Genomic DNA, 26,127 nt, shown 5'->3' with positions numbered 1-26,127 from the left:
CCACGTATCAACCGTCCATAGTATATTTTGCGTTTTGTTAGTCGATGTGTTCAGATCCCACCATGTTGCTTTTGTTTATTTTTCTTTTGCCACAAACTATGCAGCTGTAACTGTAATAGTTTCTTTGTAATAAACTTTTGAAATGTTGAAAATACTTTATGGCCACCCTGTATTTGCTCAAGGGAATAAGTTTATTAGTAAGAAAGATCGGCCCATCTTTTCTGTAAAATGAAGGATCACATCACATCAGCTTACTAAGCCGAAGTACCTAGCAGTATGATGAAGACATTTAAGCCGATGGATAGATTGAATCGTTCTGCTGCAACTACAATTAATTTAATTTTTTAAGACGAACAGTTGGGAGATTTGGAAAGATAAAACTGTTTTTTTTTTTTATAACAGAAGTTATAAAAATATACAGTCCAGTTAGTCCTACGAGTTTGGACAAATAATTTAAAGTCGTCGTAAAGATGTCTACACTGTGACATAAATGTCCTTTCTCGATCCAATGACACCACGCTATGGAAAAGAATCCTTTCCCCCCTCGGCAAGAACTAATTATATAGTATGAGATAATTTACTTATTTTTTGTAGTTTGGGCTGAGATCATCCTCTGCCGACCAACCCGGAATTTGCCGCTAGCGTATGCCCTTGCACAAAAAGTGTTCTTGCAGCGAGTTCAAATAACACTAAGTCTGTCAGATAGAACGTTCAAGGCAAGTTTAATGTAACTCTTCCTACACTACAACCAATCTGGAAGAGGGGAAAAACACGAGATGCTAAATAGCACGTGTGCAGCCATTAATTTGAATGCCATTCGGGCAGTAAAAACACTTGGACAGCATCGTCTGAGTAAAATGCCGGAGCCGCCCTTCTTCGCCGTCGGCTGTTTTGAAAGAACTTTCGACCGAGAAGAATCCCAATCATCGAACTGAGAAATTGGAGTTGCCAGAAGCAACTGAGATCTAGTTTTCTCTGCGTGTTAATATTTCTTCTTTTTCTTAAAGCTCTGTGGCATTTACGTTCTTTTCTGCAGGACTGCATTCCTCGATAGTAACATCGTAAACGAAATCGTTAACATATTACTTATTTTCGCTGACGTCAAATAATATTTTATTGACGAGGTGGGAGGCAAGAGTGGCATAACTATATGAGTGTTAGTGTATGCGTTTAATGGCAAAAGTAATAATGGAAACATTGCTTTGAATTTAAAAATAAGTTCTTTGAGAGAAAATCCTATTTATTTACTTTTCTCATATGTCTGCAGTGTTGAGAGGGAAGGTGAAGGTGTTCCACGGAAATCCTTTCGCCTTAGCATACAGAGAAGACACATAGTTGGAAACAAAGTTGTCAAATTTAGATCTTCCCCCACGATACAAGTTTTCAAGTTAACATTTAAGTGTCGTAAAGTAACTCGATAACATAACTTTGCAAAGAAGTTACTCTATTACAGTTGTAGATACTTGCTTTTGAAAGTAGGTAGTTACATTTACAATTCTTCAAGAAAGAGTAACTTATTTGTAATTGCATTGCAAGTAACTAGTTACTTTCAAACACTGAGAATATTTCAAATCCAATTTTTTATAACAAGGAACAAGTGATTTTTCGACTATGTGTATATTGTGTACCAGTAAAGAGTGTAGGATGCTTCATGAGATGGTTGTAAATTGTAATCTTGGATGAATATGATTTACCGGGAGATGTTAGGTAAATCATTTTCCATGATCACAAAGGTGAATTTAAGATTTTATTAACTGTTGTTTTGAAATGTTTATTGTAACTAAGAAATGAAAATATTGCAGCTTTTATCTATCTTTAATCATTATCAGGATAATATTGAACTTTCACTATTAAAATCTATTTTATCCAACCCATGTACAAAGTAATGTGAAAAACGGTTAACCATAAGAATGCATATACATGTTATATATATTTTGAAAGCTTATGTAATTATTTATATCTGTATCATTAATTTTTCATCTCTTTCTTGCAGCAAAAAGTTTCATTTTGGTTTGCAACTGGTGGCGCCGGTTTTTGCCTCAGTCGGTCGTTGGCTCTTAAAATGGTGCCTTTAGCAAGGTAAAATAACATATTGATTACAATTTTAAAATTTAAGAATAATAAATTATATGTTCTATACAAACATAATAAAATAAAAGTTCAGAATTTACTTTTGAGATTGATTTTCCTGCAGTTAGAATTTATAATGTTAATTTTGTATTAACTTTTTGAGGGCATAATCAATATTTGTTTCCCATAGCTTACTTCTTGAATATCAGTATATTCTAAATTTCTGTAAGTTAATTTCGAAACATAATAACAGATGAGATTGACAATCGTGAAATTATTGTGTATGTGTTTTTTTTAATGCAAGTATTTTTTTTCATGCAGATATGTTTCATTGTGTCCAAGAATACATTGACTTAAAGAAAAATAATAGCATAAACTTCAACAAATTGTTGCTTGTCCAAAGTTTCTTATTTTTTTCTCTAATATAGAAAAGATTGAATCCAATAATCACGTATTATAGTAAGGTCTAATAATCTGTTGTCTTTATTGCAGTGGAGGAAAGTTTATCAGCATTGGGGAGAAGATACGACTTCCCGATGATGTCACCATGGGATATATTATAGGTGACTAAACTAATTCATTCAAATTAAGCTATGTAATGTATGTTAAAGATACGGGGTACAGTTTTACATGATGTGCTATGCAATACATTTGCTTCAGTTAAGAGGGGCCTCCCCAATGGTGCAGTGTAGCATCGTTGCCTTGTAATGAAGGGATTCAGAGTTCGATAACCGGTGGAGGCACGTAGTGGTTCACATCCTACTTTATACTGTAGGTCCAGTCCTAATTGGCCTTACTGTGCAGAAAGTGGACTTTAAACACCAACTCAATTAACCAATCAACTTCAATTAAGTTCAAACACACTCCAATATTGAAAAAGCACCTATTTTATTGACATATATCCTCATATGGCAGTTGCATACAGCTCTTGCTGATTATACAAGTGTTAAAGTAATGTTAATAAACGAATTTAGTCTTCCTTGTCATGTATTTTTTATCGAGAATTAAAATGACTCTTCTTTAATTTGTATTTTAACCAAATAGAATATATTATTTTCAACCTTTCTTTTTTTTTCCTTTATGTGCCATGTGCAAAATTCTATCCGTTGCCAGCCCACATAGAATTCCCTCTTGGCCATTCACTATTTGTGAAAGAAACTGTACTGTTGATCCTTAAGAAGAATAAGAAGTTCTATTATTTTGTAATTTCTTATTGTTTCTTTTCGTGTGTAAAGGTACATTGCAGAATGCTATGTAAGCAAGTTTTACGACTGCAAATACACAGCTACACCTCACAGTTAAAATATTAATCACAGGGCTGAACCAATATCCATACCAATGCTGATACAGGTTTGACTCATGGGGCATAAATCAAACACTTTCTCAGTCAAACACCGTATATCATCTGACACAAGCTCAGAATGCTTTCTTGGTTATGTTAGGCTTGTTAGGTTTAAATCTCTTAGCATAAGTACACTACATTTAGTTACTACACTTGGGCCTCCCCAATGGCACAGTGGTAGTGTCGTTGCCTTGTAATCAAGGGGTCCCGAGTTTGATACTCGGTGGAGGCACATAGTGGTTCGGATCCCACTTTAAACTGTAGGTCCAGTCCCGATTAGCCTTACTGTGCATAAAGTGGACTTAAAACACCAAACCAATCAACCAACTACATTTAGTTACTACACTTGACCAAGAAGGTGTTTGAATTAATATTAGTTGGTTGGTTGATTTGCGTTTTAAGTCCACTTTATGCACAGTAAGGCTAATCGGGACTGGACCTACAGTTTAAAGTGGAATCCGAACCACTATGTGCCTCTGCCGGGTATCGAACCCGGGACCTCTTGATTACAAGGCAACGACGCTACCACTGCACCATCGAGGAGGCCCAATTAATATTAGTGTGTATCTATTCCATTCCAATTATATGCATTGATATATGAAGAGTTTTGCTGTAAAATTTTAATGAGAACTTCTTCATTTTCCATAATTTCCAGAATAATTAAACTCCACAAAAGAGTTGTCCAGCATTTTTGCAGACCCCGCACAATCACGGAATGCTGAAAAAGTATCGGCCAGTATCTGTAAATAAATTCCAACTGATTCTTCCTGATACCCAAAGGTGCCCACAGGAGGAGGGGGGATTATGGTGCAGGTTGCGCCGTCGAGATTTTTGGGGTGGATTTTTTTCCCTTCAAATAATATAAAATTCAACGTTTATATATTTTTCGAAAATATATGTACACCTTAAATGCACCATATTTAACCCATTAGATAAAGAAAAGAAAGTGTTTAAGGGTATTATCGAAGGTGGGAGTGGGAGAGATTTTTATTTATTTATTTACTTAAAGTTTCAGATACAGTACTAAAAAACCATTTTATACTGAAACTGTAGCAACAAGAAAAAATAAAAATAACAACAACAAAACAAGACAATACAAGATGGCAGACGAAAAAAAGAAAAAGAAAATTGTTACATGTACATTCTTAACAGGCACGTATCTAGAAATATGTTTCGGGGGAGTCCGAACCAAGTGTCCCAGGAATAATAATAATAATAATGTTTTAATTAAAATAATTATATTAAATAAAATTAATACCAAATACAATACATAAATTAATATTATATTATTATTACATGAATAGGTAAAATGACTAGGAAGAATAGAGATATAACAGTGCATATTCATTACGTAGCTTACCTGTAGTTAAGATCGGAATAATTTGCAGAAAAACAAGTGCCCTGGCAATGAAATTAATGTCAAATAGATGAATAATTAAATATTTATCGAATAACAAAAATGATGTTACATGCAGTTGGAGAAAAGTAAGTTTCTGATTAATATTTTATGCATATTGAGTAGTAGTGTACATAAATCTTCTTTGTAATGTCATTGAAAGCCGTAAGATCCCAATATAATCCTTACCTTCTAAAAAGTTCAAAGGAAATGAATAACCATCGATTATGCAACAAATGCTAATATTTTTATTACTTAATTTTAGTACTTCGTAAGTCTTTTTGGGGGGTTCGCACTCCTGGACCCCCCTATACCTCCTTCTTGACCTTCGAAGCCGTATTATCCCAATATAATCCGTGTCTTCCGATAAGTTCAGAAGAAATTATACAACAAAGGCTAAAAGAATACATTTTTCATTATTCAATTTTAGTATTTGATAAATCTTTCGCGGCGAGTCCAGACCCCTTGGACCCCCCCCCCCCTTAAATACGTCCTTGATTCTTAGTGATTGTCGTAAACTGTGTTCTGACTAGAAAATATCAACATTTACAGGCAGGTTATTTTATAAATGGGAGAGCCTATAGTAAAGAGACCGCTGTAGGAGAGAGAGCCTTGTAGTGGGAATGTGAAAGAACTTTACGTTGCGGGTTGGCCGTACGGGTACTCGTAGATGAAATTGGTTGACAAGGAATTCTGTTTTAATTTTGCCATTAATGATTTTATGCATTTCATGTCTGCTAGTTCATGACGAGTGTGTGGTGACTGGATGTTCAAAATAGACATATCTGTTTTATGGAGATATCCAACTTTTACATAGTAGGCTTTAATTGACATGTGGGTTCCGGGGAAGATTCTGAATTAAATTTTGGGGGGACAGTATCCAACTCTAGGTCTTATATTATGGCAGGTATTTTAGTTAGAGGGAGATTGAGCATTAAATTGAGGGATATCCAATTCTTGTGTATTGCTATTGTCTTAGACTGTTGCGGAAATTCTGGTGTGGAGACTGAGAATTAATGTTTTGAAGGAGGCAATATCCAATCTTCAATATGAACAGTAAGTCTAAAATTGATTGAGTATTAAATTTAAAGGGGGAGATAGAAATCTATTGATAAAGTGTTAAATCTTATTGTCAAGGGATTTCTGTAGTGGAGAGAGTTTGAACATTAAATTTTGGAGACTGTATTTAGCGATATGCTATCAACACGTTTTCATTCCTGAACGTACCAAAGGAGAAGCTGGAAAAGACTAAAAAGTATTGACACCCTATTAAATTAATATTCTTTAAATCCTGCAAAGAAATAATGTAAAAATTTTCTTACTTGCTTCGCTAGCAGTGGTTTGTTCTTAGGATGCGTTTTTGGCATTTTAATGAGGTGAATGTGAAGCTTTTATACTACATGGCTGCATTACAAGACAAGCAATATTCTCGATTATGATCAACGATTTTAGGGATAGTCTTGAGTGAAGGGCTCTCTGTTTAGGGAGGAGAGGCAGATCAAGTATAGGGTTCGGTAAAGGTAAGAAAAAAGTTATTTTCTGTACACACGCTGTCGTAATTAAATACTTTGTATGGATTACGATATGGTTTGAGGGCACGAATTATATGATTTTGGGGGGATGGGCACCCCTGCTGATACCGATACATTGGCTCAGCCCTATTTTTGACAAAATTCTTCAGAAAAATTGCAGATTTCGTAGGAATACACATTGTAATTATTTCATTTTTGTAATTATTTCACTTTTATTATCTTGTTATAATACATAATTTATTCATTTCAGAACATCTTTTGAAGAAGAAACTTACTGTTGTAGATGAGTTTCATTCACATTTGGAGCCAATGAAATTTCTTCGACAGAATACATTTTCGAACCAAGTAAGTTTCAGTCATATTTTTACAGTAATATATTGCTTCATCTAAAGAAATCAAATTAAACTGTATGTGCTTGATATATTTAGTGATCAAATAATTCTACAGCTTCCTGAGCCTTAATTTTCAACATATTTAATGACAAATTATAATCTTTCTAAAAATATATGATAACTTTTATTTGTTTGATTCACAGGACTTAAAGTGAAATATGTGTTGTCCAACTACTGATTTTCTTGTTACTTCTTACAAATAATTTGTGCTTTCATTGTGATTATATTATATGGATATAAAATCAAGAACAACATGTAATGATGCCTCATATGATAAAAATATGTCTTCCCTCTTTTAGATTTCAGCTAATTTCCATGTGGCATAATACGTCCCACTAAGATGTATCTTGTAGATTTTCTGAGAACATCATATATTTTATTCTTTGTTATCATGAATTTTTGCTTTCAAAAAGTAACTGAAAAACTTAATTTCATCTCTCTCTTTCTCAAAAAATACAAATGTAGTGAATGCTTCTTTTATTCTTTGTTAATGTTACTTGTTTGTTCATTTTATCAGTAATGACTTTTTAAAAAAATGTCCACCATTTAATCAGAGTTGTCTAGATACTTGTAATATTTGGTTATAGTGCCACCAAAAAATTATCAACATCTGTAGGAACAATGAAGGAAATACACAGAATTCTAAATTTTTTAGAATTTAATTTCATCTCTCTCTTTCTCAAAAAATACAAATGTAGTGAATGCTTCTTTTATTCTTTGTTAATGTTACTTGTTTGTTCATTTTATCATTAATGACTTTTTTAAAAAATGTCCACCATTTAATCAGAGTTGTCTAGATACTTGTAATATTCGGTTATAGTGCCACCAAAAAATTATCAACATCTGTAGGAACAATGAAGGAAATACACAGAATTCTAAATTTTTTAGAATTTACAAATTTTGGCATGCCCCAAGTTCCAGCAGACCTTCAAAATTAAAGGCAGATTATGAAATAAAACAGGTAAATTTGTAAAGAGCTTGAATTGAAAAATAACAAAAAAATGTTGATCCACACATCTGTATTCTGGCCTCTCAAACAGCTAACTGATCATTTTCCCATTTTTGGCAGGTATGTTTGAATAACTTCCACAAAAAAAGGTTTAAAGTGTAAAGCAAATACATTAATACTGACAGGGGTTATATTGTAAGTAACATGTTTATGTCTACACTGTCAATTAAAATCTTGTATCACAGTATTTTTTCTTTGGTTACAGATTACCTTCAGCTATTCTCGTCATGGGAAAGAGACAAATGTTCTGCAAATAGATGGTTTTGAATTCTGGGCAGACCCTACTCGGTGGGTATTCTAACACCTTGTAAATAATGTAGGAAGTACAGGAACGAGCATAATTAGCTGACTGTTTAAAAATAGCAGAAATAGATGAACACATTTCACTAGAACAGATTATATAAATGGAATAATGGAGATTAACTGAAGAAACAGAAACAATTAATCCTTGCCCTCTTTGGAGATTACTTCACACACAAACTAATACTAACCAAAAATAATCTCTTTCAAGCATGGATATCTACAGGATTTTTTCCAGGGAAGGGCAGTCAAGGGAGGGGGTGGCAAAGTAGGCATACTTTGCCCCATAATAGTGATGCCTGCTCAAAAAAACACTGCTTCAGTCTGAAATTATCATGTTCCTACACCGGGCCTATAATATCCGGAACCAGTAGCTCTACAGCCCTGGAAGGACCTTGGCCTATCTCCTGACTGCCAGTCTCCCTCCCATAATCCTACCTAGAGGTGTGTAGATCTTCAACCAATAATGGGGTGACGTGGGGTCAGCACATCGAACACTCATCCATTGTAGGAGATTTCCCAGACCGAGTTACACTACTCACTCATAACTCCCGAATTTCCTCATGATGGTGGGTTGCCACCAGTCCTATACACAGGCCGAAGCCCAGAGACTGAATCCAGGGGGATTCGAACCCATGCCAGAGTCCAAAGCACAGTGCCTTAGACCGCACGGCCATGGAGGACACCCTTACATAAATTAACATAAATTACTGTGACCAAAATGAAATTATGTATATACTTTTTTGGTGGACATTCATTTTCTGGATGTCCATGCTTTCAAGTGGTCACCTTGCAATGCTACATAGTATTGGAGTCTATTACTGAAGTTTAAAGTCACATGTATTACTGAAGTTTAAAGTCACATGTTTGAAGACATCTTTCTCAATACTAGGGCTTTCCAGATGGCATAGTGGTAGTATTGTCTCCATAATCAAGGGGTCCCAGGAGGTTCAATATCCAGTGGAGGCACATAGTGGTTTGGATCCCACTTTAAACTGTAGGTCTAGTCCTGATTAGCTTATCTGTGCATAAAGTGGACTTAAAACAAATTCTCCTGCTTCTTCCCACTACTCTCAACTGCTCACTCGATAAGACTCCAATACTGTGTAGCATCACAAGGTGACTACTTGAAAGATGTTATTTTTTGTTAGTATCAGTTTGTGTGTGTGTTTGTGTTGTATGAATTAATCTCCGAGGAGTGTAGAATTTATTCCATTGACATAATATGCTCTAGTGAAATGTATTTGTTTTATTTATGCTATTTTGAAACCATCTGCTAATTTTGCTCATCCCTGTAGAATAGTATAGAGTCAATGCGTAGACATAATATAAGCAGTGCTTGCAGTACTGAAATATTATTTAGTGCACTTTATGTTTTTGCCTTATATGTTTTCCATTACACTTGATTTCGTAGAAATGTATAGCTCGAAACTCCTTCAACAACTTAATTGAAAGCCCCAGCCACTCTGCTTTTATATGGTAAAACAATGCACCCAAACCATCACTATACCAAGTAAGTTATTATTTATGTGGAAGCAAGGGAGTACTACACGTAGATTGGTTTTTCTGCTCACTGTATTTTATCTTTGTATCTCGAGTAGTTTCTTAGTAATCTACAGGTAAGCCCCGCGACAGTTTAAGTTTGCAGCTAGTTTTATGCATTAATCCATGCGAGAACAGCACTCGGAGTCTCCCGTGCCAGTCTTGTCTCAACCACCAAGCTCTTCATATCACAAACAGTGAGAAAACTGTCAGTATTGCAGCGGAACTATATTCTGCATGCACATTTGGGTCTATATATGCAAAAAGTTGTTGCAAACTTAACCTGTCACGGGACTTGTTTAGTACTAGAAGAGATAAATTGACAGTTGGATCAAGAAGACAGATATAGCAGCAAGTTAGCAATTCAGTTCTTTCAGCTTACCAGACTTCGTAATTGTTTTAATTGTTATCAAATTGTTATAGTTTCCTGATGTTTGATTATTTTGTTTGCCATAGACAGATGGAATGGCAAATCAAAATAATTTATGTAGCTTTAATTTAGTAATTGATACATCTTCAATTGTAGTAAATTTAAAATACTGACAGGTCACTTTTGATAGATTGTTGTCTCTCCCTGCCACTCAAGACGAGTTCATTTACATTGCCTTGAGGTATTATTTGGTAGGTCAGCCCATCAAATTTATCTTTATATTTCTGGTAATTTTTAGATACTGATATTTTTGACATGGACATGTGGGGCACATAAGGATATTTTTTCCAGCTTTGCTGATTTGTACCTTGAAATGGATTACTTGACCAAAAAATGAATAATGATGACATCAGACAATTGAAACCAATATAACATATATTATATCACAGTATAGTCAAAATAATAAAATAACTTAATATTTAATGTTGTTGCTCAGTTACAAACGTGGCTAGTGAGTTACCATTATACCTATATATTAAAATCTTAAGATTGAGGAGGGGAACAGTTTGAGTGTATATATTTTTTAATGTGGTCTCTATACAGAGAATATGAATTTCTAATTCAAATAACTTACAAACATGTGTGCTATAAATCTTTTTATATGTCGCTGGTAACTGACAAAAGAAGGTTATGTTTAACAGCTGACTGTACAGCATATTTTCAGTAAATTTTTACATGTAATACCATAGGGTAGAGACCAGGGAAGGGAAGATACAGAGCCAAACTAACTCACACTGACAGTCTTAACTTATAGGCTGAGAAGTGGTTCTTGACTTTACCATATGATTGCACCACTAACCGAGCAAGGGTGTATCCGGGGGGGGGGGGGGGGGGGAATCTGGATTCCCCCCATTCTTTTTTTTTAAAATACTATGGTAGATTCAGCATACTTTTCAATGAGACACTTAATGTGGAAGATATAGAAAATTCTCTCTGTGTGCACGGTTTGTGGATTCTCAAAATAACATCCACGGAAAGTTTTTTTTTTTTCCCCCCACACTCGGTAGTGATATACCAGCTGAAAATCTGACTTCAGTTAAATGGGGCTGTCCAAGTGAACCATCCAAAGCAAATGATCTTCTAGCCGCAGTTGAAAAGGGGACTTTCTTAATTGTACTCTCTACCTGTGAAAAGGTTTTAAGTTTTACTGTACAGTTGTCAAAGTATTTAGAGCCCTCATCACAATTTAGCCTTTGCTCTTTCTTACCCGAGACACGTCGCAGAACTGCTTCAGAGACTTCAGGAGATTTCAGATGAAGAGTTTAGCCAAATGTTTCAAACTGCTTCTGAAAAGTATCAACGGACATTCAATTCTGAAATTACGATTCCAAGAATAACAGAACACCCCTCCCCCAAGATAACGAGATAACTATTATCCTACCATTATAGAGGGGGGATGCACCATTGCCCTTACGGAATAGGGGAATGGGGACTCCTGGTTGGACCCTCCCCAAATGTTATTTCTGGATACACCCCTGTAACTGAGGAGAAATGAAATGTGATCATTTTGCTCCAGGGAATCATTTTGTCCTGTTCTTCCCCTAAACATAGCATAAGAAACAAGAAATCCTTTAAAATATATATTATTTTAAACTAATTAGACCTTTCATCGATCTTTTGATAAATTTGAATGAACATTAAGAAAAGGTAAGAAATGTTTTTTGCCAAATTTAAAGGCTTATTCAGAGTGTTGTAGAAGTCCCCATACCCCTAGATTATATTGCATAGTGCATATTACCACAATATATATGTAACATATTTATTTATTATTATTTTATTGTATGTATTTATTTCTTTACATTATAAAATACTTGTGAGCGAGCAAAATCAACAACAAGTTACCATGACAACAATTTAAATTATTGCGATTCAACCCATGCCTGCATAATTAAACTTTCTAATGATTAAACACCCAAGTCATGAATATCCTAGGGCTTTAATCAACAGGTTGAGCTACTTCACTATCAATTGTCCTATGGGTATAAACAAATGTAAAGTTGAAAATTAAAGAATACTGGCCAATTTTCAAGACAGTTGCAACATGATACATGCAAGTAGGGGTACGGACATTCTGTACCCATTATATGTTGACTTAATTATTAAATTAATCACAGATCCTTTTTAGTAGAGTTGATTATCTTTCTAATGATACATAATAATTTTATACCTAGGTATTAATATAAAGTTGTGAATTTTTTACTGTGCGTCATATTTTTATATTTCCCATGTAAAAAAATCACAAAAGCAATAATATAATTGTATTCAGTGGGGTAAATTTAAAAGTTTTCTATTTTATTTTTACTTTTCTTTATTTCAGGTTCCTTTCTCTACATTGCCTTTTGTTCCCACACTTCAGTTTTTGTCCAAGGTGAAAGTTGTGATATTGTATAGTTCACAAAAATTGTGATAAGCTCCCACACCACTCTCAAAGTCACAAGCAAGAAGAGAGTATGATGAACGTGTTGTGTGTGCTTGTTAATAATGACATCACAACTGAAAATGTGAATCTCTTGAATAAATGTAATGCTTTATAGAATCAAATTAAATGTGTAAAGTGTTCACTTTCTCTAAAACATTTTGTACATAATATGGTCGATACAGCTGTGAATTATTTTTTAGTCATGTAAATTGTGAAAGTAATATTTTTAAAGATATAAATATATATATATTTTATAAAATATGTACATATATTGTAAAGAACAAATTGTACAAAAGATGAAATTTTAATATGCACATTGCACAAGAAGAAATATACATGATAGAAAAACAGTATATTGATGTTTCATACTTTTACAAAATATTAACAAATTCTGATGATTTTGTTAAATATTGTAAGTTATATAACCATGTTTTCATTTGAAATTTTTATCTTGAATGTATTGTATAACTTTTAAAAAAATAATAGGTGAAGATTTTTTTGTGCAAAGAAAAGTATTTTTATCATAATTCACACAATTATGCCAGATAAAACAATAAACTATATTTGTAATTAGGATTTTGTGAGATATGAGGTGCAATAATGTCAGAGTCAATATATTCATATGAAGTGAAAACCTTTTTTGCCAGAGTTGTGAATTTTCTCAATTGCAGTTAATGGCAGCAGCTTGTTTACAGAAGTTTATGTATTATTATTATTACATACTGTACAATCATTGTTATATTATAAATACATAATGTTGAAGTATTTTTGCAGAATAAATTTACTAAAGATTTTGCAATTTTGAATCATTCCTTATACTTAATATCAAGCTTGTACCCAAGAGGGGCCATGCACCCCCCCCCCCCTCGAACCATGAAAATTTTTAATTTGAACGTATAAAGACCTATGAAAATAACGTTGATGATTTTTCAAATTTTGCAAGAATTTCGATTTTGTTCTTACAAAAATGAATGGGCTCCAGAATTCTGCAGTCTGCAATATTTGGCAATTTTAGATTTATAACCATTGATGCAAGGCTATCAGACATCCCGATTTAGTCGGGAAAGTCCATTTCTTTCAATCCATGTCCCGACTTTTTTCGTCTCGACTCTGACACTATGTGCTATAAAGGAAGACTCTTGCGCCACTGCAGACATTGTAACTACTGGTTATGTAGAACTTTTTGTAGAATACTGTGTACATTTTTAAAAATGTCTGAATTTCTTTTTTGAGTCAAAAACAATTGTTAGACACTCGAGAAATAGGAACCCCTTGATTATTGAATGGTTCCTTCTGTTACAGTGTCACTAATTTTTAATATTAATTTGCATAAGGGGAATTTTGTATGATTTTTACATTATGGAACAAAGGTTCCTCAATGACTGAAATACAAAACCAACCATATAGGGGAGGGGGAGGGGCCGCATTTAGCTCTCCACCAGTACCGCAAAGTCTGGTCCTTTTTTTGCCGCCACTGAACAGAAGCATAAAACCTTTATCTTTCTCCAGCATCAGGGTTTCTCTGCAACTGATATCAATTCTGCCAATCATAGAATGGCTTACGATTATATTTAAATAAAAGAATCCACTTCGCAGCAGAATCGTTACTAGATTTTGAGGGCAAAAGATTACCTGAAGTACTTTCAACAGATATTGTTATTTTCCCAAAATACACAAGAAAATATGTACAATATTATTTACAAGATTCAGTCAATCTGAATTTATTTTACTACAACTTATATTATATTCTACTTGTAATTGTCTTGAACATAAATACAAGGGGTGTGACCATATAAGTCGGACAACTTTCACAGTATGTACAAGTAGAAGACATCAAGATGAAAAAATTCGATTTTGCAAGATGCTGCAAATTGCATTTTCTATCCCACATGTATGCAGCTCCATTTCATATCTTCTTGGTTGCCACTGGCATTTGTTTTTACTGTCAAATAAGATTCCAAAAGCAAAAAAAGCGAAACAATATTTTGCCAGCAGAGACACTGCCAGGGTGAAGTCACTTATCTTAGCAGTTTCCTTCAGATAATTAATGTACAGGGTTTGCACTGACCTGAAAGTCCTGGACAACTGGAGAAGTCCGGAAAACCAGGATAAGAGTGAGAAGGTAATTGGAAACAAAGGAATTTTTTTTAAAAGCTTTCAAAACCTGGAAAAGTCAGGTGAATTACATGATTTTTGCTTGCTTGCTTGTAACCAAAAACACATTTTGTTTTATCTTCCTTTTCTTGTTAATTCCTTTTTTTTTTTCTTCATATATTTTCAAAAATGTTCAACAAACTTGATTTGTTTCATTAACTTGCAAAGTTCAAGTACAACTCTAATTTATTAGCATGTTAAATCATTATACAGTAGTCTGAAAAGTTATGTAAAATGCCTGGAAAAGTCAGGAACTTTGATTTTTCAAAATGGGTGAACGAATACTCATCTATCACTGCACAGACATATGTTGCTTCTCGTAGGCTATTTTTATTATTTAATTTTTTAAAAATTGCAGGTTAGAAAATTAAGTTCATCAAGGATTCCTAGCATCGAAATGAGCAAATTTCTCTACACACCTTCTCCCATATACAGGGCTCGAAAAATCCCAGTCGGCAGCTCGCCATGGTGACTAAAAAAAACTGTGATCTTTTGCTGTTATATGTACGATATTTTGATGATTCTAAGTTCAAATTGCAGTACAGCGTAAGTTAACATATGATTTTTTTTTATCAACGTTGTGAGCATTTCATAGAGTCCGTAACAATTTCTTACCCTTTGTCCCCCAACACCCCATTTGCTGCTTTCTCAAATAATGTAGCGATGTTTTGAATACCGTGATGCTCAGCATCTTATACAGAGTGTTTCAAAAGTCGCACAACCCAAACTTTGGAAATGTGGTATATCATGAAAATCATAAGAGATATTTACACCGGGTTTTCTGCATTATAAAGCCTCACCCATTGAGATATTTTTCAATGCTTAAAATTATCAGTTCACTCCATACAGAAAATTATATAAGTTAATAACTGACAGAAAGCATCAATCAGATTTTTCCAGAAATGAACTTCTGAGTAAGAAAAATATGTAAGAAATTATCGAAGGGTCATAATCAGACATTTGATGGCTGATGCCATGTCAGTCTGTCATTTGCGACCAATATTGGTCATGTGCAACATTTGATTAATTTTTGACTGGCGATTGTATGGGTTGAGCGAAAAGTGCCATTTTTGGGACATATCTTCGTATATGGCAACACTACCAGGTCGAAATATTGCCAACAGTTGCAAACATGTGTAAGTATTGGCTATACATTTACGTGAAAAATCGTAAATCAAGATTTTGTGACGAAATTGGACTTGAGAGAATCCTAGGCTGCCCCTGTTTACATTGAATTCTCTTCGCTCATTTTCGCTGCTACTGTGCCTGTTTGTTTTAATTGATTCAGTATGGCGTATTCATTGGAGCAGTACGTGTGCATTGCTGAAGAGTATTTAACTACTCATTCTTACACTCATGTGCAAGAAGTTTTCTAATAAAAATTCCCTCCCTGCTTCTGCTGTAGCTACCTCACAAAGCAACTGTTTTACTACCAAACACCAACAAATGATCCCACAAATTGTTTAAGAGTTGGCATTTATTGTTGAAAATTAGTTCTCAGATGTCTTCAGCAAATTAACAATGTTTTTTTAAAATAATGTAATTGCCTTTATTTAGATAAATGCTAACATAAATTTATGAACCCAGTGAAAGCCTACAAGATTAGTTTAGTACATAAAACCCGGTGTAAATATCTCTTACGATTTTCATGATATATATACATTTTCGAAGTTTGAATTGTGCGACTTTTGAAACATACTGTAGTATGCACAATAGCTAGTAGGTGTTTTCCTGGTGCCTGATTTTCAGAGCTGGCGCCTAGCTTTGAAGAAAATTTTTCGAGCACTGCCCATATATATATATATGTTTACAAGATTAATACACATGATGTGCCTCTTTAGAGAAAATTTATAAAATCCGCCTTTGTGTCTGCCCCCCTCCCCTCTGAAAGAAATCCTGGGTAGGAGCCTGCTTAATATTATGCAACTATGGTAAGTGCTGATGCTGACCTCTGTGGTGGAGTGGTTAGCACAGCACACTATGACACCAGGGGTTCTGCAGAACCCATGGGTTCGAATCCTCGCCTAGACATGGATGTTCTTTGTGAGTGTCCCTTGACAAATTTCATCATATCAGCACTCATCCTCATATTTGCAATTTGGGTGAATTTTCTCAACAATACGGAACAAATTCTCTGATTTTCTAACAACTTTCCCATAAGTCATAGTGTAAGCCATTAATTCAAAATTAAGTTTAGAAGTATAAATTAAGGTTAACAAATACATGACAAATTTCATTTATGCATATTCACTTCCACAGATAGTGAGTAACCTGATGTATTACATGTGTCCTCCCCGGTGGTATCATTGTAATGTCATCTTGTAATCAAGAGGTCCCAGTTCGATGTCTGGTGGAGGCACATAGTGGTTTCAAATCCTACTTTAAACTGTCGGTTCAATCCCAATTATCCTGCTGTGCAAAAAGTGGACTTAAAACAAAAACTCAAAGTAATGTACTATGAGTTTTCCTGCAATTTTGTAGTAACAGTTACATTCCACTACTTTAGCACATTACTCTTCCTTGTCAATCCAGCACTTCCAGAATATAAGGGGCTAGGGAGAAATACAATGAAAGTTCAATTTTACTGAAAACTGCCTACTTTAATTTGAATTTGACACAAGTTGCCAAGTGTACATACAAAATACATTGAAATGGAATGTACTCTTGAATAAATAAATTGATATTTGTAAAGCTGAACACATGGATGGAATTAGACATTCCACATCTTTTAAGTTTAATTTATAGACTGGAATGTTTTGCCGACCTCCAAGGTAGAGTTGTTAGAACAGTAGTGTGCTACGACATCAGGGGTCCCAGATTTGCAGGGGCGGTGCCAGGTGGGCATGAGGTGGTGCTTCCGTGCCCCTTAATTTTCTTCAGCACCCCCTACGTTCAACTGAAAACACTAACATTCATGTGTAATATTATGTCAGGTCGTCAAATTAAGCGCGGAATGATAGGTACTGAAGTAAATCCGTTATTACTGTATGCAACAGGCAAGTACTGAAAGAGGTGCCGATACTTTTCTGTACGGGCGGCAGCCTCTGTAAAGATCAGCGGCCATTTTTCTTCCTTTCGTCAGTATTGTTGTTATGAATTTTCTCATCGTTTGTTTCTTCAAGTGGTCTGTTTGTGGTTTTCGATAGTTTCCTACAGATCAATGTGAGTTATGTTTTTCTTTCTTTTTCTTTTGCATTGTTGATAAACGGTTTATTTTCCGCCTATTTCTTCTTCCTCACTGGAGCCAAAATTTCAGCTGCTTTTAAGGTATCACCAGGTTGTGCTCGGGAAATTATTTAATGCGAGTTGTAACATGGAGGGTAGTTTTCTTCTTAATACGTTCTATGTATTTGTTCTACGTAACATGTCTAGTAAACGTACCATTTCAAGCTCTTTCAAAAACTGTTAGGAAGAGGCCAAATGTTCACGAAGGAATTTTACAGTTTGTTGTTGGGGATAGTGTGGCAGAAGGGGATTTTTAAGATGACACAGTTGCTGTGCTTTTCGTGTTTTGTCTTGCGGCAGACGGAAGGTATAATGTACTATGTATTTTGTACCTCCATTGGTTACATTGAAAAGGTTCAAAAATTGTGTTTTTAAGGGCAGGATGATTTTATTTTGTATGTCACTAAATAGTTCAATAAGACTGCAACGTGTATCTGAATGTTTACACTGTATGACCACTTTCTTGGAGTAGAAGACATATCATCACGGACGTCCAGGGGGAACATTAAAGAAAACGAAAAAAAACACTCTTATACAGAAACTGATATACAACACGTGAATCTAATGAAAAAATTACAATGAAGAATATAAAGAATAACTTCAAAACTGAGTTATTTTCTCCTAAAGCAGAAAAAAATTAATTGCTAATATCAACATCTGAAACTGTTCTATGTAACATACAAATAAAGATACTTTTCCTCCTACAAACAGATAAACTTTTTAGGAATTAAATATGACATTTTTGCACAGAATTGTTGTTTTTAGAAATGGGGGAATTTTAATTTGTATGTGCCAAAAGCTCACCGACAGAGACACTGTAGCCTATAGAGATGAAGGCCTCGGTGCAAGAAGGAGCTAACCCTCAAAAAGTTGTTTTCGAGATATTAGCATTTGAAAGTTTGAAAAAATTCATAAATCTGAATATTGTTTGTATTGTCGTATATTTGATTTCAAAAGCATGTCTGAAGTTTCCAGTTTACATGGACACATTCATATGTGATACAATTATTGCAAAGATGATTAAATTAGTTGTTTTTTTTCAGTTCATTATTTCCCATTGTTGGTTAGATCCTTATTGCATCATAATCTTCGGTGTCAGTTCTGTGGAATAACAACAAACAGGAAAGCTGTGGCTTATTGGTCCTTTTACAGTCTTTTTTTAGGTCTTAGCGGCTTTTTTTTTTGCAACTTCACCTTCTTTCGACTACGTTTTTACTGCCCATTCTCAATTCGAATCATCATCAGTTCATCACCTCTTAAACGTCCTTCTGTAGTAAAGAAATAAAAAAAAAAGAAAGAAAGAAATATATTTGAACCATCCCTGAAACGAGATAAAGACATTTTTGGACGACTGAAATAGGATCCGAATCCTATTTCTGTAACCCTAGTGTGGTTAGGCCAAATATGATTCTTCAAATATGATTTTTCAAATTATGTTAATCTAAAAAAATATGTAATGTCTGGAAGAAGATGCATTTCATTCATATAGTTTTTTCGCACTGTGCGTTCCATACCACCAGAATTTTGAATTTTTTTATTCATTAAATATGTAATTAAAACTGGAGTTATTAATTAATTTGGATCATATTTATACGTCCTTTTTTCCGTTTTTAGGTCCTTTTTTTGGTATTTTTAGGTCTTTTTATAGGTCTTTTTTGGCAATTTATAGGTCTTCAACTTCCGAGCCCTAATGTTAAGCCTTTGCATACGTAGTTAATTCTATATTTTTCGAGACTTGAGACGAGAACGAGAATTGCCCTCCCAAACCGAGACGGATGTTTATAAATAGAGACGAGACTGTCAATGAGACATTTACAAATAAACACGAGACAGACATTTACAACTCTCAACGAGAACGAGAAGAAGGCTGCCATGTCTCGTCTCGATAGGATCCTTAGTAGTGAAGTCGTGAAGTTGTGAACTAACCAATTAATGCTTTCGGGGTAACGAGATGAGGCGGCTTTTTTCGCAGTACAAAATTCAAAATATATGGTACCATTTCAGTATGGGATATTGTTATGCACATGGGCGTATATATAGTTCACGTGGGGGTGGGGGGGTGGATCAACTTTTGGTATGATTAGGGTTGCTTTATTTCGTAAATGAAAATCCAGGACACTGCTGGCCGGAAACTTGTTGGGGAGCAAGGGGTGCTGGACCCGACAAAGTTGTGTGTATGTTGTCACGAAGTCACGCTAGTATTGATACTTTTCTGTTCATCTTGTGTCACTGCGTTCTTAAAAACCAAATATCTTTAAGATGACTCGAGGGGGAAAAAATAACTGATTTGACAGTCCCAATGCAGTTTCTTATCGCAGAAATTCCGAAACTATCAGGAAATTGCAGACATTTGGTCTGCAGTCCCATCTGGTGTGTGAAATTACGTAATTTCCTTCCCATCCGTATCCCGTCTTACGTCTCTAATTTAGGAGAATAAAATAAGTACGAAGAAATTTTTATGAACAAGCGGATGAACAGGTAACTCTGGCAATTTTACTGAACCAAAGGGGGGTGGACCCGTTGAACCCCCCCCCCCTTAAATACGCCCTTGGTTATACACATTATTTCCTTGTAATAATTATACATGACCTCCTCCGTAGCCGAGCGAGTTAAGGCGTTCACTCGTCTTGAGATCGTTCGCTGCGGGACGGCGTAGGTTTGAATCCGGCTCTGGTCGGAATTTACGTATAGGGCCGGTGGCAACCCACCATCGTGAGGAAATTGGGAAGCTCCGAGTGAGTGAGCGTAACCCGGTCAAGAAGACCTACAACAACGGCTGGGGGTTCGTCGGGCTGATCACCAGTGGCGCAGGAACGTTTTTCATTTGGGGGGGGGTACAAAATTCAACCTCCTCCAATCAAGTGTCGCAATAATAATAATTAGGATAATTATATTTAATTAAATTAATATATTAATTAATTAAATATGTACATTAATTAACATTGTATTGTTATTATTACATGAATAGGTAAAAGATAGGAAAAGAATAGAAATATAACAGCAAGTATTCATTATCTAGCGTACGTGTAGTTAAGATCGCCAAGATTTGCACAAAAACAACTGCCCTGGCAAGGAATTTAATATCAGATAGAAAAAGAATTGAATATTTATTGAATAACAAAAAAAGGAGTTAGATCCAATTAACGAAAAGTAAAGTTCCTGATTAATATTTTATGGATATTATCATTAGTAGTGTGCATAAATCTTTGGAATCCTTGAAAGCCGTATGAGCCAAATTCCTTGCCTTCCAATAAGTTCAGCGGAGAAAACCATCGAGTATACAGGGTGCAGCAGAAATAACTCCCGGATTTAATTCGTGAATAACAAAGCAACGATAGATGTTATGCAAAATTGTATTTCACAGTTGGAAAGAACAAGGATTACCATTTTGTTTCCCATATGTACCGAGACAACTCCACTTTTTTTAGGAAGACGGCACGCAGTTAATGTAACGTCTGACCGTTATGTATGGATGTTACGCAACTTCCTGCAGCCGAAATCTACCGAACGTGGCAAATTGGCTGTGTGGTTCCAACAGGATGGTGCCTCAGCACGCGTATCGATGCTACGTGAAATGTTTCCAGGGCGTCTGATCTCACTTTTAAGTCACCTTCCATGGCAAACTCGTTCACCCGAGCTCGCACCCTGCGACTTCTTTCTGTGGGAGTACCTGCAGGCTAAAGTTTACCAAGGAAGGCCGAGGACAGCCAATGATCTGAAAGATGGTACCAGACAGGAAAGAGCGGCAATACCGACCAGACATGACTAGGAGGGTAATGCAGAACTTCAGGGCGAGACTTCAGAAATGCGTACACTGTGCAGATCGGCATTTGGACGATATCATTTTAAAACAAAGTCAACTATGTCACACAAAATGGTGACTTGTGGCAATTTTGACAAAAAATAATTGGAACATTTTGTTCTTTGCAAATGTGCAATAAAATGGTAAACCTTGTTTTTTCCAACTGTGCAATAAAGTTTTGCATAACATCTATCGTTGCTTTGTTATTCACAAATGAAATCCGGGAGATATTTCTGCCGCACCCTAACTTGTAATTGTTACGCTGTTCAAGCATGGTATTGGCATTGATGGAAATTGGGTATAAGGTATAACAAATGCTAAACAATTATATTTTGATAAATTACTTTTACTACTTGGTAAGTCTTTCGGGGGGAAGAACCCACGAAAACGTCCTTGATACCTAGGTATAATGTGAAGCCATGAGAAATATTCTCTTTTAGAACGGCACACACGAATGTCCTGTTATTTAATGCAAAATATGCATAAATATTTTACATTGTTTTTGTTAGAATTTAAGTTTTCAAAAAAACAAACAAAAAAAAAACATTTTAAAATCAGATAACAATTCTGAAACATATAAGGCTAAGCTCTGGACCTCATTCTGGGCTTATTTGGATTTCACGGAGCGGAAAATCAGGAGTGAGGGGGATCTTGAGCCACCCAAACCAGGAATAATCATCTCCCACCCACTGGATATAGAAACTACATTATATAGAGTTCCACTTCCGTTCCGTTCATTCTAATTTTAAAAATCCCATAGCTACGCATAAAAATATCTTTAAACAATTTATGGCAGATGTGTACCACATCCAATGCCTTTTAGAAGCCATGTATTTGGTATTTTCTCAGACTTATATAGGGCGTTGTATTAAAAAAGAAAAAATGAGTTCAGATGGTTCCCAATCAACTCGTAAGAAGTCTAACTTTGAAATATTTGTGAAAAATTTGACAAATCATTTATTTGTAATATAATTAGCTGTACCTAATGCCGCTCTTCAAATACTGAAAGTAATATCATTCGGTACATTTACAAAACCGAAATCGTCTCTCAGAAGTAGCAAGGAAAGCCATACGCTCAAAAGTTTATTCTTTCTTTTCAATTTTTGGTGGACAATGTGAAGAGCCGGCCAAGGTTTATTTTCGTATGTAGTGGTATTAAATGCAGATACATGCGTGTGTTTCAGGATGACATGTCAATTTCTCGTTTATGTGAAAAGGTAAACTTTAATGTAAGCAGAAGCATGTGCGCGTCACAGTTAAAGATTTTCGCATCTACAAAGAAAATCCAAAACACATTCCCACCTCGCCGGACTCCGTGGCGGAGGGGTTAGCATAGCGCGCTATGACGCCTGAGGCCCCAGGTTCGAATCCTGGCCTGCCCATCGGTGTTATTTTTGAGTGTCCCATCAATTTCATCATCACTCATCCTCATCTTCGCGATTAGCCAAAAGTGGCAGAAATGCGAAGTAAAATAAACCAAATCAATCAATCAAATATTCCCATCGTACACCCAGATACCTTGTAAATCCAATCCAAAATCTACCAATAGAACCTGCAGTGAGTCTCATTTATCTCGTGCATTTATCTGACTAATGTAATTTTCTTACAATTTGACTTTAGAGTTTAACATAAAATGGCGTTGTGTTTGTGTTGCATTCGATATCACAAATAGATTTTAAGCAATTAATGTCCAATTATAAGTATACCTAATACATAGGTAAAAAATAGTCCCCCCTCTGATAAAGTCGCAAATTGCACCCTGTTTAAATGTCTAGGAAAGATTTCATTTCACCTAGGAATGATATCGCGATGCGATGAGTCGAGAATTGTCACAGCCTCATCTCGTCTCCTGTGTGGTGAGGTCCTTCTCGTTCTTGTTTGTGCTTATTTTTCTTTCGGTTTCCACTCTGAAGTTATGAAAACTTATTCCAAATTCACCTCATTCTCAGATAGGCTAATCGGCACTCTATTTTTAAATATATATATATATATATATATCTTAATATAGTTTAAGTATAGTTTTCCCAACACCCTCTTACAAATTTATGAAAAATATGGGTGAGGTACAGGAGTGCATTGTAATCCCCCCCAAGTTGGTCTGTCGTGTCTCGTCTCGTCTCGTTAGTGTAAGTGTTCCGTTTCGGAAAATTCCATTATAAAAATTCAAAAGAAAATGGGGTTAGTCATATACTCTTCTGATGAAGATTTGTATCTTATCTTCGAATCCACGCGACCACTACTTTAGAAATGTGTACCCCCCTTACGCAAAGCAGCAATCGTCTGCAGCGTAATTGCCTGAGAGTGAATCTGATTCCATCGTTCCACACACATTTTAAACAATTTTCATTTCCTTAAAGAGGTTTCCAAGAACATAGGTCAATGAACTAACTACTAGCAAGCACAATGTAGTATAATAAGTTTACAATTAAATCCAATACGTTGCTGACCAAGGCAGTTTATTAAGATAAAACACTTAACACGTAACGTTTCGACCCTGTATCAGGGTCTTCCTCAGACGAAGAACTAAACTAAAAAAACAATTTTTAGTTTAGTTCTTCGTCTGAGGAAGACCCTGATACAGGGTCGAAACGTTACGTGTTAAGTGTTTTATCTTAATAAACTGCCTTGGTCAGCAACGTATTGGTTTTAATATGGAAAAAACAAGGCTTAATTATATTACAATTAAATGTTTTGAATTTCTGTGCTAAGGACTATAATGCTTAAAATTTATAAACAATAATACATTTTTTTATTGGGAGAATTGATAATTGGTAATTTTAACAGTAGCACCTTCCGTCTGCTGTCAAATTACCAAAGGGGGGGTACAGGGGGTACATGGACGTCCGCAGGATTTTTCCCAGGGAGGGGCAAGGAAGGTATTTTTTTCCAGGGGGGGCAAACGAAGACAATTTTTTCCCAAAAATAGTGTTGTACCCTAAAAAACATTGCTTAAATTTGAATTTATGGTGTTCATGCAATAATTAACACATATTATAGTGGCTAAAATGAAATTATGTGTGTGAAATACATATTTTTTGGTTGACCTTCATTTTCCAGGGGGGGCCACGGCCCCCCCTTCCGGACGCCCATGAGGGGGTACAACTCGATTTACGGATTTAGGGGGTACAGTACCCCCTTCAAAAATTTGCGGGGGTACAATCTACCCCTGTACCCTCCCGTTCCTGCGCCACTGCCCGTCACCCCAATACTGGTCTAAGATCTCCACGCTATAACAGGTGACGGAGGAACAGTGTGGAAGGGAGACCAGCAGTCGGTAGGTAAGCCAAGGCCCGCCAAGGGCTGTAGCGCTGTGGGGTTATGTTAATAATTATACATAAACTAAGTATTAATATGTACTGTGCAACTGATGTAATCTTCTCAGTGTATTTTCTCTTAATGGACATTTCCACTCAATTTCTTTTACAACAATTTTAAAAACTACACCCTGGAAAAATGACCCCTGCAAGTTCTCGCGTTTCTCTGCGTCCAGTTTAAGACAGAAACGAGACTTCCAAAGTTGCGAGTCTTGCGCTGAAAACACGCCGCCGCCATGTTAATACGTCACGACTTAGGGAGAGCTAGTTTGTCGTCTGCTTCGAGCGTCCAGTTTAGTGCGGGTAGCCCACGGTGAGCGAACATGTGCAGCAGTTTTACAAATCTGTACAGATTTAAATAATGGAAGAAGGAGCGATAGTGGAAAGGAAAGCTATGCTTTGTAATGATCATTCTTCCATGAAATATCCCTGCTGCTCACGTGCAAGATAAATGAAAGGGTTCTGCTGCGTGCGTATTCTCAGGTCATGCATAAAAATATTGCTTGTAAACTTGGTTGCTGACCAAACTTTCAAAAATATATATATTTTAAACTTATATTTATCGAAATTTACCGTAACCTATGTAGTGCAAAATAAGAATTTTCACATTCTTCAGTTTATTTATAAAGCCTATTTTACTTTATTTTCCATAAAGCAATTTCAGTTTGAGTTTCATTTCTATTGCGCAACTTATGATCAAATATTTTTGGGCAATTAAGAGAAAATACACTGAGAAGATTACATCAGTTGCACAGTACATGTTAATACTTAGTTTATGTATAATTAATACAAGCAAATAATGTGTATAACCAAGGGCATATTACAGGGGGGTCAACGGGTCCACCCCCCTTTGGTTCAGTAAAATTGCCAGAGTTACATGTTCATCCGCTTGTTCATAAAAATCTCTTCCTACTTATTTTATTCTCTTAAATTAGAGACGTAGGACGGGATACAGATGGGAAGGAAATTACGTAATTCTAAACACCAGATGGGACTGCAGACCAAATGTCTGCAATTTCCTGATAGTTTCGGAATTTCTGCGATAAGAAACTGCATTGAGACTGTCAAATCAGTTGTCCCCCCCCCCCTCGAGTCATCTTAAAACAGCACCCCCTGCTCCCCAACAAGTTTCCGGCCAGCAGTGTCCTGGATTTTCACTTACGAAATAAAGCAATCCTAATCATACCAAAAGTTGATCCA

The 26,127-nt window shown here is 35.5% G+C and overlaps 1 protein-coding gene across 1 annotated transcript in view; it reads left to right on the top strand.

The window, feature by feature from the left end:
• The window catches only part of fng (Fringe glycosyltransferase), an 81,452-nt gene extending 68,236 nt beyond the window's left edge, over positions 1 to 13,216 (top strand). The window contains exons 6-10 of the mRNA XM_083134946.1: positions 1,994 to 2,079; positions 2,563 to 2,633; positions 6,591 to 6,685; positions 7,947 to 8,029; positions 12,331 to 13,216. Coding sequence (XP_082991072.1) covers positions 1,994 to 2,079; positions 2,563 to 2,633; positions 6,591 to 6,685; positions 7,947 to 8,029; positions 12,331 to 12,385 — 390 coding nt within the window. The 3' untranslated portion in view covers positions 12,386 to 13,216. The remainder of the gene's footprint in view (positions 1 to 1,993; positions 2,080 to 2,562; positions 2,634 to 6,590; positions 6,686 to 7,946; positions 8,030 to 12,330) is intronic.
• Positions 13,217 to 26,127: the final 12,911 nt, after the last annotated feature.

This window comes from Lepisma saccharinum, chromosome 14, assembly GCF_977018435.1.
Source record: "Lepisma saccharinum chromosome 14, izLepSacc3.1, whole genome shotgun sequence".
Lineage (NCBI taxonomy): Eukaryota > Metazoa > Arthropoda > Insecta > Zygentoma > Lepismatidae > Lepisma > Lepisma saccharinum.
This window is presented reverse-complemented; position numbering and strand designations above follow the sequence as displayed.